This window comes from Canis lupus, chromosome 12 (genome assembly GCF_011100685.1).
Source record: "Canis lupus familiaris isolate Mischka breed German Shepherd chromosome 12, alternate assembly UU_Cfam_GSD_1.0, whole genome shotgun sequence".
Taxonomy (NCBI): Eukaryota; Metazoa; Chordata; class Mammalia; order Carnivora; family Canidae; genus Canis; species Canis lupus.
Window position 1 is genome coordinate 633,529 of NC_049233.1, and position 17,628 is coordinate 651,156.

At 48.0% G+C, this 17,628-nt stretch overlaps 1 protein-coding gene across 9 annotated transcripts; it reads right to left on the reverse strand.

Moving 5' to 3' along the window:
- Positions 1 to 1,377: 1,377 nt before the first annotated feature.
- On the reverse strand, positions 1,378 to 14,833 carry MDC1 (mediator of DNA damage checkpoint 1). Of its 9 annotated transcripts, none has more exons than XM_038553439.1 (15): positions 14,686 to 14,833; positions 12,330 to 12,468; positions 11,398 to 11,778; positions 11,241 to 11,310; positions 9,461 to 10,929; positions 8,684 to 8,749; positions 8,426 to 8,518; positions 7,084 to 7,848; positions 6,925 to 6,968; positions 4,440 to 6,446; positions 4,242 to 4,361; positions 3,931 to 4,113; positions 3,590 to 3,715; positions 3,368 to 3,478; positions 1,378 to 2,096 (listed from the first exon to the last, which is right to left on the reverse strand). In XM_038553439.1, exons 2-15 carry the CDS (start codon positions 12,463 to 12,465, stop codon positions 1,929 to 1,931), a joined length of 5,739 nt encoding a protein of 1,912 aa, XP_038409367.1. In that variant the 5' UTR covers positions 12,466 to 12,468; positions 14,686 to 14,833; the 3' UTR covers positions 1,378 to 1,928. The 9 variants fall into 9 exon arrangements, with proteins under 9 accessions (XP_038409367.1, XP_038409366.1, XP_038409368.1 ...); XM_038553438.1 differs by lacking the exon at positions 14,686 to 14,833 and adding an exon at positions 14,527 to 14,679; XM_038553440.1 differs by lacking the exon at positions 14,686 to 14,833 and adding an exon at positions 14,532 to 14,676.
- Between the last annotated feature and the right edge of the window lie 2,795 nt (positions 14,834 to 17,628).

Sequence of the window (17,628 nt, forward strand, 5' to 3'; positions counted from 1 at the left end):
GAATCCTGAGGACCTCAAGGCCATAGTCAGTTTTACACAGTACAGGCTCCGAGTTATACAAGCAGACTAACATTTATTTGGGTCCTATCATGTGCCACACCTACAATGGCTGTGCTTAATATTTATTGAGACATGTTTGTATGTTTAAAAGTGAGCAGCATTTGGTAAAGCTCATGTTCTTTCTACTACACCAAAGTTTTACAAACTTAAGTATAATTTACTCGCAGAAAAGTCACAAACTAATCACCCATCATTTTTATTAAGGTGAAATTCACGTAACAAAATTATTCTATTTTATTATTATTTTTTTAATTTTTATTTATGATAGTCACAGAGAGAGAGAGAGAGAGTCAGAGACACAGGCAGAGGGAGAAGCAGGCCCCATGCACCGGGAGCCCGATGTGGGATTCAATCCCGAGTCTTCAGGATCGCGCCCTGGGCCAGAGGCAGGCGCCAAACCGCTGCGCCACCCAGGGATCCCTAACAAAATTATTTTAAAAAGAATAGTCTAGGGATGCCTGGGTGGCTCAGCAGTTGAGCGTCTACCTTCAGCTCAGGGCATGATCCTGGGGTCCGGGATTAAGTCCCTCATCAGGTTTCCTGCAGGGAGACTGCTTTTCCCTCTGCCCGTGTCTCTGCCTTTCTCTGTGTCTCTCATGAATAAATAAATCTTTAAAAAAAAAAAAAAAAGTCTAGTGACATTTAATACATTCATAATTTGGGCAGTCACCTTATCTCTAGTTCAAAGCATTTGCATCCCTCCAAAATAAATCCCTGTACCCATTAAGCAGCCATTCCCCACTTCCCCTGCTTCTGGCAACAACCACTCTACTCTGTCTCTATGCACTTACCTATTCTAGGTATTTCATGTAAGTGGAATCATCCAAGGTGACCTTTTGTGTTTGGGTCCTTTCACTTAGTATAATGCTTTTGAAAGTTCATCCTTAAAACACTGTAACATGAATCAGTATTTCATCTCCCTTTATGGATGAATAATATTCCACTGTATAGATATTCCACGTATTTATTCACATAAATAATGTTGATAGACATTTTTCTTTTCACCTTTTTGCTCTTGTGAAGTGTGGATATAAACATTTTTGTACAAGTATTTGTTTGAACACTCTTTAATTCTTTTGGGTGTATACCTACTAATGGAATTACTGGGTCATTTGGTAATTCTACATCTAATTTTTTTTGAGAAACTGTCAGGTTGTTTACCACAGTAGCTGATCCATTTTATATTCCTACCAGGAATGTATAATAAGGGTTATAATTTCTCCATATCATTGTAATCAACCAACTTTCTTAAAATTTAAATTTATGTTTAAAAAAAAAAACCGCACTAAAACAAAAACAAAAAACCGCACTACACCATAAGGCACAGAGTGAATATTTATTTATCAGACGTTAAACCTAAGCTAATTTTGTAAACACTGGAAAAGCAGGCCAGAAAAGTGCAGAGATTTGCTCAAAGTCAAAGCTAAAGAACGCTTCTAACACGATGGAGGAGAAAGGAAAATATTCTAGAGGATTCCATAACTCCAACCTCAAATTTACTCACTCCCAGCATCCCTTCAAGTTCCTGACACTAAAACTGTTCCACTATCTTTCAGAGGAGAGTAAGGATCCCAGTAAGAGGAAAAGAAGTGGCTTCCAAACAGGAGGTAGGATACTGTGTCTGCCCAGAACAGTAAGTACATCAGTTCTGCTAAGATATCTGAGTATGGTACCACCCAACCCTAAGTGACCACTTAAGAAATCTGTGGCTCCAGACCTCCCTATCTGTTGTTTACCCATAATATTCCAAGATAAGTCAGGTCAAGTTACCCCAATCCTCTCTAAAGCCCTAGGTTCTTTCTTCCAAATCTTACTCTAACACTTTTATTCACTGGTCTGGGAGGGAAAAGAGTATTGTAGTGACATTTTCAGGAGGATGACATTTCCAAAGTGGAGAAGATGAACGCCTCTGGCTTGGCTTCCTGCTTTAGCACTCCTGTTAGCAGGAACTCAGGTGAGAGGATGGGCAGCCCAATCCGAAAAGGAATAGAGCATCGAGGGAAGTCCTGGGAGCATGTAATCACAACTCTCTGAGGCTGGGGAAAGACAGCAAAGACAAAGTCAGGGGTGAAAAAGAATTCTAGGAATAGGTTCAGAACCCACGAATCAGTTTCAGCATCACTGAAATAGACTCCCTGATATGAAGCACTTGCCAAAAGTACTCTTGCCAGAAAAGCCAAACCTGAATTTATTCAAGCTTTTATTTTTATTTAAAATTTTTTTTTATTTTAAAGATTTTATTTATTTATTCATGAGAGACACAGAGAGAGAGGCAGAGACAAAGGCAGAGGGAGAAGCAGGCTCCATGCAAGGGAGCCCGATGTGAGACTCAATCCTCTGTCTTCAAGATCACACTCTGGGCCGAAGGCAGGTGCCAAACTGCTGAGCCACTCAGGCATCCCTATTCAAGCTTTTAAAATTAACTATAGTTTATAAGGAATGTAAAAGAACAAGATAAATGACACAGCATGGGGGCAAACAGTAAAACCCAGACGGGAACATTCTAAAAAACAGCTGACCTAGTTTCTGCAGGAAGTCAATGGAATAAAAAAAAAAAAAAAAAGCCTGGGTGGGTTGGGTGGGGGGAAGATCTTCTAGAGTGAAAGAGAATAAAGAGATATGCAATTGTGGCAATACATAGACCTTGTTTAAATCCTGATTTGAACTGTAAGGAGAACTTTTTGGCCAACTGGAGAAATCTGACTAATGGAGTATGAGAAAATGACTAAGAAGCTATTGTTAATTTTGTTATGGATCAATAATTGCATTGTCATTACGTTAAAAAAAGTACATAATTTCTTAGAAAAGGATACTTTAAGTATATAGGGGGAAATAATATGATGTATGCAGTTTCCTTTAAAATAGTTCAGCAAGGGACACCTGAGTGGCTCAGCAGTTGAGCGTCTGCCTGCAGCTCAGGGTGTGATCGCAGGATCCAAGATCAAGTCTCACATCGGGCTCCCTTGGAGGAGCCTGTTTCTCTCTCTACCTGTATCTCTGCCTCTCTGTCTCTCATGAATAAATAAATCTTAAAAAAAAAAAAAAACAACAACTAAAAAATAAATTAGTTCAGCATAGAAAAACAATACATGAAGAAAATGTAGCAAAATCTAAACTACCTTGTTAATTCTGAGTGATTGATATATGGAGGTTCATTGATAATAAAGGTTCTCTCTGTATGTTTGAAAATTTTTAAAATACAATACAAATAAATCCACTTGGAATCAACAGACTTTTCCTTCATTCCTATCCCTTTACATACTACAGGGCTCCCTTATCCCCTCAATACTTGTGTTCCCACCCATACCTTATAAGACCGGGGCATGCTGGGTAGTACAGTGCCTCCACAGCAGCTGATGATCTCTCCCATCTGAGGTGGTGGTGGCTGGACTCCTGGAGTCACATGGATCTCATAGCCCTAAGAGAAAGAAAATGGTAGAGGCCACAGATGTATGCACTGAGAGGCTATGAATAGCTGGGGAACCTCAGGAGGGAGGGTTGGAGCATGGGGCACAAGACAGCCTCCTACCTCCAGCAACCTTTGCTCCCGAGCCCGGCTCAGGGCATCTCGAAGGCTGAAGCCAAAGTTCTTCTCCTGCTCAGGATCAGTCACCACATATTCATCCGGGGGCAAAAAGCAACCAGCCTTGTGGGACTAAGGACAGTAGCAGTCAGCATCAAAGCTCAGCCCAGCTCACCACCCAGCTCTTCTACCTAGCATTTGGAGGGAGCTTACAAAATGTTTTTTGAATTAAGCTTTCTGCTTCACTCACCTCCCTTGTCTTCCTGGGCCCCTCCTTCCCCTTTCTAGGGCACCCTAAGAGTAGTTTTCTGCCATGGTACCTCTTCTGTCATCTTCTAGCCTCTCACCTGGTGGAGCCAATCCAAGGAGAGGATGGGAATCCCCCGCCCCAGAGCACACAGGAACTTGACCGTACGGCGGACTCGATCAGTCACCAAGTGGGAAGCCTCTGCCACTGAGCTGGCCAGACTCCCCCCCAGGGCCAGCACTGCCCGCTCACCACGGGCATCCACCACTCCTGTGAAGAGAACCTGCGGAGGGAGTTAGCCTGAGCTGGACACAGCAACCCATGCCATCAGCGCCTGTTTCCAAACCCGTTGGTATCCTCCCATCCTCCCACATCTGCCTCCCACCAAGCCCCATGCCCCTTCTCTCCTACTTTGGGGACTGTGGACTCTTGGTTAGGTTTGGTTCGTCTAAGACTGCGGCTTGGGATTCTCTTGGGCTCCTCCTCTGCTTGGTCTCTCTTTCTCTTGCCTGGTCCTGGAACCACTACATCCTGGGATTGAGAAAGATCTTGCTAGGAGTTTCGGAGCCTCCAAGCCCTTTCCTAGCTTCAGTCAGGCCCTGTCCTCACCTCCTCCTCCCTTGGCCTCTCCATTGGATCTTCTTCCTCCTCCTTGAGGAACACTGTCTCCTGGGTGACTTCTCCTCTTTGGTGCCGTTTTTGAGGTGGGGGTGAATCCACAGTAGCCAAAGGCCTCTTGTGGCTCTGAGAGGCCTTAGGTGGGGGCCCCAGGGTGAACTCCGATCTGCCTGCTGCCTCCAACTTGTAGATCTGGGTAGCATGAGTGGGGGCTTCAGGAAGCTGGGCAAAGGCCGGCTTGGGAATGGTCCTGAGGGACTCAACTGTTCTCACTGCTCTTTGTCTTTGGTTCCTTGAGGACCGAGATTTAGGTTCAGGGAGTGCAGAGTAGGGCTCACAGATAATGGGAGCTATAAGGGACTCATGGTTCCTAGTGGCCCTCAGCCTCCTGCTGCAATTGGCTTGAGAGATGGGCTCAGGGGGAATAGGCTGGTCTGTGGGGACAGAAGGCTGGAATTCAGGAGTGGTAAGAACTGGCACAGCACTTATTGTAGAAGACCTTAGCATCTTACCCTGACTTCCCTGAACCTTGGGGGAGAACAGTTGATCTGTGGGGGTGACAGATTCAAGATCAGGGGCTGTGGGTTCAATTGGCTGGGGCATCTTGACAAAGGACCTATGTGTCCTGCCCCGAGTGGCCCGAGATGTGGGCTCAGGAGTGACAGGCTGATCTGTGGAGATGGAAGGCTGGGGTTCAGGCACTGTGGGGGCAACTGGTTCAGGGGTCTCGATAGAGAACCTTTGTGTCCTACCCCGAGTGGCCTGAAATGCAAGTTTGGGGATGACAGGCTGGTCTGTGGGGGTACAAGCCTGGAGCTCAGGGACTGTGGAGACAACTGATGTGTTAGTCTTGCTAGAAGACTTAGGTGTCCTGCCCTGAGATATACGTTTGGGGGTGACAGGCTGGCCTTTGTGGGTGGTAGGCTGGAGCTCAGTGGCTGTGGGGACAGTTGGCTTAGGAGTCTTGAGAGAAGACCTGTGTGTCCTGCTGTGAGTGGCTCCTGATGTGGGCTCAGTGATGACAGACTGGTCTTTGGAGGTAGACGGCTGAAGTTCAGGAGCTGTGGGGACAGTTGGTTCAGGGGTCTTGACAGAGGACCTACGTGTCCTGCCCCAAGTGACCTGAGATGTGGGCTCAGGGGTGACAGGCTGGTCTCTGGGGATAGTAGGCTGGAATTCAGGAGCTGTTGGGACAATTGGCTCAGGAGTCTTGACAGAAGACCTACGTGTCCTCCTGTGAGTGCCCCCAGATGTGTGCTCAGTGATGACAGACTGGTCTTCAGAGGTGGAAGGCTGGAGTGCAGGGGCTGTGGGGACAGTTGGTTCAGGGATCTTGACAGAGGACCTACGTGTCCTGCCCCAAGTGACCTGAGATGTGGGCTCAGGGGTGACAGGCTGGTCTTTGGAAGTAGAAGGCTGGAGCGCAGGGGTTGTGGAGATGTCTACTTTGGGAGTCTTGACAGAAGACCTAAGTGCCCTGCTCTGAGTGGCTGTGGAGACAACTGGTTCAGGAGCCTTGACAGATTTACGTGTCCTGCCTTGAGATATGGGCTCAGCAGTGACAGACTGGTCTTTGGAGGTGGAAGGCTGGACTTCAGGGACAAGGAGTTCAGGGGTCTTCAGAGAGGACCTACGTGTCCTGCCCCGAGTGACCCGAGATGTGGGCTCAGGACAGAGGGGCTGGTCTGTGGGGATGGTTGAGTGAGGTTCAAGGGCTAAAGAAGAAATTGCAGAGAGTGTCTTCCTGGAGGACCCTCGGAGCCTGACTTTGGATTTTGGGTACAGAGGCTCCATCTCTGAGGATAAAGGAGTCCCTGGAACTTCCTGATTCCCATTTTGCCTGGTCCTGGGAATGGGCTCTAAAGAAGATGGAGAGGAAGAAAGGAAGGGCTGAGACACAGGATGTTTTTGACTCTGAGAGAGGAGGGGGTTGTGGTGTGGGGTTGAAGCTTCAGGCACTGCAGCAGGCAGATGAGCATCTGCGGATTCCTGATCACCCTGAGGAGAAATAGAAGTAAGTGAGGGAGGAAGAGGCAGAGAGAAGAGAGACAGTACTTGGATACTATTCTTGATACTTGTTTATTGTTAGAGTGTGTTCCTGGCACTTCACTTGTCTGTGACCTCCCTTCATGAGACTTGGAACTTCCTAGGGAGGAAGCAGTCCTCATTCCCACAGACCTATCCTCATGCCAGTATAGTGTTCCCCAGAGATGGATGATGGTAATAAAAGGATGGCTGGAAAAAGATGGGAAAGACATGAAAAAAAAAAAAAAAGGACATTCTAAGTCAGGCAGAGGGAGACAGACCTTGGGAAACAGATACAGAAAATGATAGGTGTGAAGGGAAAGGTACAGAGCCAACTAAGGAGTGGTGACAATGGAAGACAATTGGGAAGATGGAGAAAGGAAGAGATTAAAGCAAGGTCAGGGGAAGGGGCAACAATGAAATAGAGGGAGGTAGAAAAAGCAGTTCTCACCACAGAGGCCTTCTCAGCAGGTGGCGCCTTGCAAGTCAGGTGGCCTAGACAGAAAGTGAAAAAAAGTGTATGTAGCTGGGGTCTAAGCACTCAGCCACTTAGGGGTTGTTTAGCACAAGTGCTGTGTACCACCTTAGGTTCCCCTCTGCCTTCACTTACCTCTCTCCTGCCTGCTGGGGCTCATCGGGGCTCCACCTGACTGGCTCCCAGAAGCTTCTGGGACTGAAGCAAGTCCCTGCTGGGCCCCCATCCCTGCACTAGGCTCTGGTGTTAGACTGGAGGCCTGCCCTTCCTGGTCTTGGCTCCCTTTCTCTATCTCCCCTCTCTGTGGGCCTCTCTCCAGTTTTACTTCTGGTACCTTCATGCCTAATCCACTTGGCTCACCCTCTCTCTCTACTACTGGTTTCTCTGCTTCTCTTTCAAATATTTCTCTTGCAATAGACTGCTTTTCTGTCTCTTTCTCTTGTGCCTCCCTGGGTATCTCAATTTCTATGTTTAAACTCTCCATGTTCCTTTCAGTACTTGCACTTTTCACCTTTTGGTCAGACTCTTGTCCCTGATTATCTCTAGCTAACACCCGTATCCCTCTAGTTAACTCTTCTCCTAACACATCTTCTCTCTCTCCTGCTGGCAGCTTCTTGGTTTCCCTGTCCAATGGGCCTCTCTCAGGGGCCACCTCCTCTGGTGCTTCTCTTGGTGTACCCATGTCTTTCTCCACAGTCTGCATCCCTCTGCCTTGAATCCCCAGTGGCTCTGCATGAACTGGGCTCTCTGGATGTTGGGCTTGTGGTGCTGTCCTAGGTGTAGAGGGGCAAGATCCATGGGCATCAATGTGGGCAGCAATGGGCTGGGGCTCAGAGGCCTCAGACTCTCTTGGACAGAATGGCTGTGTTGCCAAGACTTCCCACGGCTCATCCAGGGCACCTGGAAGTAGAGTCAGGGAGAGAGAGACAGAGAGAGACAGAGAGACAGAGAGATAGAGACAGAGAGACACACACACAGAGAGAGAGAGATGCAGATTGGGAAAGTAATAAATAGGATGAGAAAAGATTAAGATAAATTCATGAATAATAGGGATGCCTGGGTGGTTCAGTAGGTTAAGTGCCTGCCTTCGGCTCAGGTCATGATCTTGGGTCCTGGGATTGAGCCCCACGTGGGGCTCCCTGCTCAGCAGGGAGTCTGTTTCTCCCTCTCCCTCCACCCCTTCCCCAAATCGTGCAGGTGTGCTCTCTTTCTCTCCCTCAAATAAAGCAATAAAATTTTTAAAATAAAAAATTCATGAATAATAAACCTAATAATCATAATCATAAGCTGGTCATTAAAGGAAAGTTGGGAAGAGGACCAAAAAAATAAGATGCATACAGAAGTTCTCATAGCAGCCTCTTTAAAAATGATGGAGATGGAGAAACGTCAGTAAAAAGTCAAAGAATATGAAAGAAACATGTAAAGAGAAAAAGCAATGATGCCAAGTTAGGAGCATGAAGGATAGAGTTTCTTATACCTGAGGCCTGGAAGCTGTAATAGGAAGGGCCAGACTCTTGGGGTAGAGTAGCCAGGAAGGCCTGAGTGGCTTCATCCTCCATGCTCTGGACTGCTGCAGAAGAAAAGCTGGCTCACGCCTAGCTCTTCCACAGAACTCTGGGGACCCATTCTTGGCCTCCTGCCCCACCTACACCAGCTTTCACAACCTTCAAGGACCACCAGTCTGGGCTCCCAGCTCCCACTTGCACCAACATCCATACAACACAGATGCCCTCACCTTCTGGGCTCTGATTCTCTCTCTCCACAAAGCACTGGGTAGCCTGTAGGTCCAGGTCTTCAGAATCTGATGGGGGAGCAATATAAGATAGATAAGTCATATCTCATGCTTAACTCCTTACTCTTTCTCTACCATTTTCTCCCCAACCCCAAGCCCTCTACAATGGACTGAATGTTTGTATCCCACCCAAAATTCATATGTTGAAACCTAATCCCCAATGTGATTTTATTAGGAGGTAAGGTCTTTGGGAGATGATTAGGTCATGAGGGTAGAACCCACTGAATGGGATTGGTACCCTTATAAAAGAGACCCCACAATTAGCTTGTGCCCTTCTACCATATGAGGACACAGTGAGACAACAGCTGCCTATGAACAAGGAAGTAGGTCTTCATCAGAACACAATCATACCAGAACTTTGTTGTTTTTTTTTAAGATTTTATTTATTCATAGAGACACAGACTGAGAGAGAGAGAGAGGCAGAGACACAGGCAGAGGGAGAAGCAGGCTCCATGCAGGGAGCCCGACGTGGGACTCGATCCCAGGTCTCCAGCAGGATCACACCCCGGGCTGCAGGGGGCGCTAAACTGCTGTGCCACTGGGGCTGCCCCATACCAGAACTTTGATCTTAGACTTCTAAGCCTTCACAACTATGAGAAAGAATTTCTATTGTTTATAAACCACCCAGCCTATGGTATTCTGTTACAGTACCCCAAGTGGACTAAGATATTCTATAAGCGTTCTTTCTTTTCGGGGTCAAGGAAGAAGGCCAGCACTTACCACCATGGTTGTCTCCACAGTTCTTGGTCCTGTCCACATGTGGTTCTCTCTTCCTTTCTGTGGGGGTCTGGGCTCCCTCTTTCTGTGGTTGGATGGTTTCTCCTGAAGTGCCTGTGTCCACCACCAGATCTATAAGGTTCTCCTTTGAGACAGGGAGAAGATCTTGCTCCACCTGTGATACAAGTGAAACCCCCTGGGCCCTCGCCTCAAGAACTCTCTCCTGCTCAAGAACTGGTGCAGCCGATTCTGTCCCAGCATCCCCTTCTGCTAGAAGCTGGTGCTTTCCAGTATCTGCCACCAGTGAGGCTGCTAAGGATGTGTCCTCCTCCACATCTGTCCCACAGTCCTCAGATAGAGGAGGCTGGGGTTCCCCTAGGTGCATCACAGGCAGCTTTGCTTGGCCCCCTTCTACTTCCACATATGTTTGATCTGTCCATACCACAGGCACCTGATGCTTCTCCACAAGTATAATAGCTGGTCCTGGTAGGACTTTCTCTTCCACTTGTGTGATGTCTATGGTGGCAGAGGCTTGATTTCTCTCCAGGTGGACCTCAAGTAAGCTCTTATCTTCATCTACCTCTAGATCACTGTCTTGGAGAGGAAACTGCCTCTTTTCTGAGCATGCCTTGTCTGTATGACACTTGGGCACAGTTCTTCTGTTTTCCATTGGGAGACCCTCCTCCTCCACGTCTGTCTTACTATCTCTCCCAGCAGAGGTTTGGCTTGGCTCCAGAAGGGCCACAGGTTGGGCCCTGTCCTCTTCCACATCTGTACCTCTGTTCCATGTATCAGATCCGCTCTCTTTCAGACGTGCCAAAGTGAGTGCTGCTAAGACTTCTTCCTCATCATCTGTATTGCTGTCAATCACCATGGAAATTTGGTTTCTCTCCAGAGGGACTGCCAGTTGGATCTCACTTTCCTCCACATCTGTATCATTACCAGCTGGGATCTCCTGTAGATGTACCAAAGCAGGTTCCTGAAGACTCTTTGTACTAACTCTGTGGAAGATTTGCCTCTTCTTCATAGGAACTACAGCTGGTGTTGCAGGGATCCGTTCTTCTTCCACATCAGTATCACTGTCTATGAAATCAGAAGGTTGGGCCCTTTCTAAATGGACTTCAGCAGGCCTTACTGGAGGCCTGCTCTCATCCACATCTGTGTCACTGTCCTCCCCAGCACTTTGGTTTCTCTCCAGAATCCCCCCAAGTGAGACCACCCCATTCCTTGCATCCCTCTCAACTTTTGTGTTATTGTTCCTCTCCTTCACTGAACACTGATCCTTTCCAAGCTGGGTTGCAGGTGTCATAGCTTTCAGCTGTTCTGTTTCTGCAGTGGGGCCTCTTCTGGCAGATAAGGAGGCCTCTCCCGCTGCTGAATGCTGACTTTCTTCCTCATCTGTGTCACTGTCCAGGTTGAAGGCAAAAGGTGGCCCAGGGCCATCTGGGGCAGGAGAAGGCCCCTCTTCATCACTGTAAAAGGGAACAGAAGAGAAAGGGTTGATAGCATCTGTTTCCCAAGAAGAAATACTCCACTCAACTATGAGCACCTTAAGGGCAGACACAAGGCAGTAGCTGTTTGTTTGTTTGTTTCTTTCTTTTCTCTCCAGCAATTAGTTCTCACTTGGCACATCAGAGATGCTCAATAAAAGTTCAGCTGAGCAAAAGAGTATGTGCAATTCCCCAGCCCCACTTTCATAACAATCATCTCTTGCAGATAGATTCTACAGTCCCTGGTTCCTCCTCCTTTTAAAGATGTAAGTGTCTGGCCCTTTGGCACTTACCTCTCTGGAACTACTGCTGCCAAAGGGGAGGTCCTTGGTTCTTTCACCACACACCTTTCAGAAGGAGAATCTAAGAGTAAAAAGGAATTAAGTTAGTTGACTGTTCTATACTCACCATCCCCATCTTCTCACCCACCCTCCCAATATACAAACATACCTACTTCCTCCTCCGAGTCCTCAGCCAACAGGAGCCCCTGGGGTTGAGTTCCTCCCTGTACCCTGGGTGTCTCTTCTACAGTTAGAGGGCCCCGGGAAACAAAGGGCAGGGGGACATTCAGGCGATGGTACTGGCAGGGCAAGTCAGCAAAGAGAATCAACTCCTGGTCCCTCAGCCGATGACTCACCCCTGGGCTTAGGACCTTAGGAGGCCTTAGGACTTGAGTACCATTGAGGCTGCCACAATCTTGGAGGACAGGTGCCTTGTCCCAGGCCAAGATTTCAATGACTGCATGTTGTTTGGAGATGGATGAAAAGGGCAGGGTCACAGAGCAATCAGGCATTCGGCCTACCATATTCTTCCCAAGATACAGGGGAAAATCTAAGAATTAGAGAGATAGATAGGTTAAGGCCTGAGTCTTGGCCTGCTATCGGGAAAATATTCCTGTTAAGTAAGTACCCCACTACTAACTCAAAGTCCCCACACACATAAGAAAAATAAAAGACGGTAGGACGTATAAGTATTGAAGAATATAAGCAATGCATTATTCATTGTCAATACCCCATCCATCCACACTGGATTTTTTCTACTGCAGTAAAATATACATAAAATTTACCATTTAACCATTTTTAAGTGTACAGTTTAGTAGCATTAAGTACAGTCACATTGTTGTGCAACCATCACCACCATTCATTTCCAGACCATGCTGGATTTCCATCTGAATCTCTTCATCTTCTCCTACCAAAGTAAAATTGAGCCCATTGAGTCCAGGGTACTTGCCAGGAGCAATCAACTCAATCAGCCCCTCCTCTGCATTCCCAGTGAAAAACTCAGATCTCCTCGAGACATATAAAAGATGCTTACAACCGTCCAACTACCTCCCCATAAAAATAAGAGGCCTATACCAGTACTTTATCATCCAAGAAACTGACCTTTTTCTGGTCCATGGGCACTACTGAAGATATGCAACCGCCCTACAGGCTCTAAGCCACGCCCCAAGGCTTCACTGGGTCTCTCTGTCTCCTCCTCTTCTTCAATCTCCCAGTTGATAGCCTGGGTGTCCTCCATGACCTGGGAAGTAAACACATTATCATCTCAGGTCCTCGGGCAGTCTCAGAGAGGAGGCTGATAACTGGAGATAACCCTGGAGAGTTATAGGAGATTGACATGTCTCCTATCTTTTTTTTAAGATTTTATTTATTGGGACACCTGGATGGCTCAGTGGTTGGGTGCCTGCCTTCGGCCCAGGTGGTGATTCTGGGGTCCCAGGATCCCATCCCACATCGGGCTCCCTGCAGGCAGCCTGCTTCTCCTTCTGCCTCTCTCTGTGTCTCTCATGAATAAATAAATAAAATCCCAAAATAAAATGTGGGACTCCATCCCGGGACCCCAGGATCACGACCTGGGTGGAAGGCAGGGGCTCAACTGCTTAGCCACCCAGGTGTCCCGACATGTCTCCTTCTGACAACCAACCTGTTATTATCCTTCTGAACTATTTAAAAAACATTTGTGTCTATAATAATAAATAAATATTACGGGGGTGGGAATAAACAGTATGAGATCCCAAGTACACATACTACAAATGCATGTGCTTATGTATAAAGAGACAAACATTCTGAGAAAAAACAATGCTTAGCCTTATGGTATATGATATACTGATAGTTTTCATTTTTTTTTTCCCATCCACTATTGTTTAAATGCTGATCTGCAACCTGCTAAATTGATTTCACCATCCACTTACTGGTTTGGAACCCACAGCCTGAAAAAAATATTTTAGAGAGAGCTAAACTTTGCCAAGCATCAACTATGTGCTCAGCATTGTGTTATGTGTTAGGCACCATGGACATATGAGGCAGGCATTTAAAAAAGTAAGGCTAAGGGACACCTGGGTAGCTCAGCAATTGCGCGTCTGCCTTCAGCTCAGGGCATGATCCCAGTTCAGGGATCAAGTCCCACGTCGGTCTCCTTGAATGGAGCCTACTTCTCCCTCTGCCTATGTCTCTGCCTCTCTCTGTCTCTCATGAATAAATAAATAAAACCTCAAAAATTAAGGCTAAAACATTAAATGACTTGCTTAGGGTAACATAGCAGGTAGGTGGAAAGGATAGGAACAAATGTGCTTCTGGAGGCAAACCGCATGCTTTTTATACTTTAGCAGAACATCTCAATGTGATCAACTAACTGCCGAGAATCCTAACAACCGAGGTACATAGAGGCTTGTTCTGTATGAAGCATTACTCTAGTTTATACTGACACTCACTTAATCCTCATAAAAATGTTTTAAACTATTATTATTACTCTATCAGACTAAGCAACTGCAACATAGGCGGGTTAAGGAACTTGCCCAAGGTAAACAAGGTATTTTCTGTCCTCTGTTTAATACTTCATGGCTTTCCATGCCCACAGGATGAAATAAAATCTCAACTCTTTAGCAAGATCCTCCATGATCTGCACCTCAGGGCCTGCTTCCCTCTGCCAAAGCCTATGGTTCAGCCACATGGACCTGCTCTCCCCAAACTGAACACACTGCTCCTGTGGTTCCCCATACCTGCATGCCTTGGTCAGTTCCTTGGCCCTTAGCTCCTAGTTTTCTGGTCCAACTCCTACCCATGATTTATGGTTCAGTCCAAATGTCGCCTCCTCAGTAAGGCCTTTCCTGGAGGCGTCCTTGCTTTCTGTTCTTGGTGTCCCCACATGCCCCCCGTGGTCGGAGAACTTTTATTTCCCCTAACACTTCTCACCATATTGCAACCATTACTTTCCATTTCTGCCTTCGCAAACTGTGTCTCTTCCCCTAGGTCACATCATATTCATTCAAGAATACCTACTGAGCACCTGGAACTGTTCAAGGAGCTCGGAATACAGTCACAAAACAAACAAAATTAACCCCACCGTCCTGCGAAAGGACAAATGAAAGGTGATGAAAACTCAAAACGGTGAGGGTGGAATTCCCTTAGAGACTAACTGCTGACAGGGAAAGCAGGCGTCGTCCCCGGGGAGAGCTGACTCCGTCCCGCAGGCAGGAACTCAACGGGAGCCCAGGCCCCGCGGCTCCATCCGGGGCGCCACCATCTTTCATCTCCACCCCAGGGGCTTCCCGCCGGGCCCCACGTCTCCCCATCTTCATACCTAACCTCGGGGCGGGGCGTCAAGTAAGGCTGAATACTACAATCCGAGAAACCAACCGGCAAGTGCCGTCCGCCCCGGCGCGGCAGGGCACGCCCCTCCCGCCCTACGGGAGGATCAAGATGGCTCCCGCGAGCGGTGGGCGCGGCCCCCAGAACTCACCCACTGCGAGTCCCCGCGCGCCGCCAGTAACGGCCGCGACCCGGCGCGCGGGAGCTCGCGCCGAGAGGGCGCCGGCCCTTTGATTGGCTTCTGCTGCTGTCTCTCACGACCGACGACTGAGGAAGCGCCCAACCGGGGGGCGCCGCCAAGGTCCCGCCCCGCCCCGCCCCGCCCCGCCCCGCCCCCTCAGCAGCTCAAAGGGGCAGGTCTTCCTGGGCGCCTGAAATCGGTTAAGTGAGGCGGTCACCCGAGGCTGCCGTGCGCGCACTGAATGGCGCGCCGCGATTGGGCAGCTCCAAGGCACAGCGCGGCACCGCCGCACCACGCACCGCCCACTTCCCGCGCAGATTTCCGAACCGCGACCACAGAGTCTGGCTCCGTCGGTGGATAGAGGGGCCGGCCACAGTCGTCGCCGAGGCGTCGGCCGCGGCCAGAGAGCCTTCCTCGGTCCTCCCAGACATGGAGTCCGCTGACTCAGGAGAAATGGAAATGAGCTGCGGGTTGCAGTCGTGGCCGGAGGCTGCAGGTTGGAGAACTGCCCGTAGGCGTGCCGCTTGAAGAGTCTCCATCACAGTGGGAATTCATTTCCTTTTGAATTGGCTTTTTTAGGACAAGTCATGTCCTTCCCTTTCTGACACTACGTCCTGATGGACCTGTGGAGGTCATTTTCCTAAGGATCCCTAGGCAAAGACGGAGAACTGTTTGTTAACTGTCTTAAAGGTTGACCGAGGTCTTTCAAGAGGTGGAGGACGGATGCTAAAACCATCAGTTTCATGATCTCACACTAAGAGAGGAGAACAGTGACAATACTATTAACGTGTGTACTTGAGGAAGTCCTTTGCGTTCATTATCTGTCCTCCAACCACAACAATCAAATAGATTTCAGGGAGGGAATTGAAGTCTGCGAAGTTAAGAGACCTGCCGACGTTCCTACAGCTAATGGAAGGGAAGGACAACTTGAGACAAGTCCTCTGATTCTAGATTCTGAACTTTCCCCACTAGCACAAAATGACCGCTTTCATTAGGATCATGCCCTGAAACATAGAACATTCTCTTTTAAGTGGGTAGAGAAGGTCTTGCACAACTTGCTGTTTATTTTTTGTTTAGGTGAGAAGAAATGTGTTGACTGGACTGTGAGTGAACAATGATGACCTTGATAGCACAAGTCCTATGTCCTATTACAATGTGGTAACACCCTCCATTGTTTACACATTTCCCATCAAATTGCCGAGACTGAAGACAGGGGAACTAATTTTTACTCACTTTGTATCCCTAGCTTCTGGCTTGGTGGACACTTAGTATCTATCAAACGAACCCTTAAGGAGCATGCCCCTCTGACTTGAGCGCATCCAATTTTCTCCCATCAGACCCCCTCTTTTGTTTCAATCCTGAGGCTTTTGAGAGATTGCAATGGCCAGCTGCCTAGTCAGTGAATTCAGCAAACTGAAAAACACTTCCACCAAAATGTCTGGAGAGGCATCCTGGAAGACACTGAAATTCAGGCACCTCACCTCATAATTCTCTAGACAAAAGCAGTGTCTTCAATGCTGCCCTAAGAGTCCCCCCCCCTTTTTTAAGAATTTATTTATTCATGAGAGACCCAGGCAGAGAGAGAGAGGCAGAGACACAGGCAGAGGGAGAAGCAGGCTCCATGTAGGGAGCCCGATGTGGGACTCGACTCCGTGTCTCCAGGATCACGCCCTGCGAAGGCGCGCTAAACCGCTGAGCCACCAGGGCTGCCCTAAGAACCCCTTTTGATGGGGGAACAGAGGACTGGCTGAGGACAAAGCACAAGCCCAGGGCAGCACATTGACAAGCCCTTGAAACAGGCAGAGGGACCTTCCTCTACGGACTCAACTGCCTCGATGTTCATACTTTGCTAAGGAGAAAAGGCAATCTTAGCCCAACCCCCAGGATCCTGTAAGTCTTTTTAACATAAAAATTCCTTTAGAAAGATCCTTTATCTAAACCCACAAGATACATGTTGGCAATCATCCCCTAAGCACATGGCCCACCCACACACATCTAAAGGGTCTCACGAATCAGGTTTTATTAGCCGGTAATAAGTGACCTTTTCCCAACAATAGCTGGTCCCCTCAAGGTCCTGGAAACCTTGCTTCCAAATTCCTTAGAGAGTACGCTATCCTCAAACCCCTCCCAACTCCCAGGTATATAATCAGCCACCCCTCACCGGGCAGCAGCTCTTCCTGCCCACGGGTCCTGTCCCCCTGCTTTAATAAAACCACCATTTTGCACCAAAGATGTCTCAAGAATCCTTTCTTGGTCGTCGGCTCCGAACCTCACCTTATAATTCCAAAAACTTCATCACTTTCATGGATAGACTTCTGACTTCACAGATTCTACATACCAGCTTTTCTAAACCATTCAATTTATTTGAACACACCCTCAATTACATCTCTACTCTGAAAACCTATTGCTGCATTTTTGTTTCTCTTTCTAAACATTATCATTAGAAAATTTCCAAGGAAATAACAGGAGGGCCATCCCGTTTTTCCTATCTGGGGGAGCAGCGGCTTCCTGGATTTCATGCCGTGGGTCACCGAAGGACCCGCTGTTTGCTACCAGAGCAGGGTGCCGCATTTCTCCCCAGTTTTAGCTGAGCTAAGCAGCCCTCTTACCAAGAGCTACCGCAGCAGGGAACGTTCAGGGCGTGCCCACTTCGCCTTCCAACTCCTGGCACCCCAGGGTTCCCAATGCCTGTATCCCCCCCAAATGACTCCCTTTTAGTACAAAAAACTCAAGTGTAGGGGAAAGAAATTTGCGCAAGGTCATTTTTCATTAAAAAACAACAACAAGGCCAACTCTACCCCCCCCCCAACCAAAAATCCAGTATCCACTCATCCCTCCCTTCATTTTCCAGCGTAGACAACAATGGAGGACTACGACTCCCAGGGAGGCCAGCGTTCATCCACCCGAGCGGAG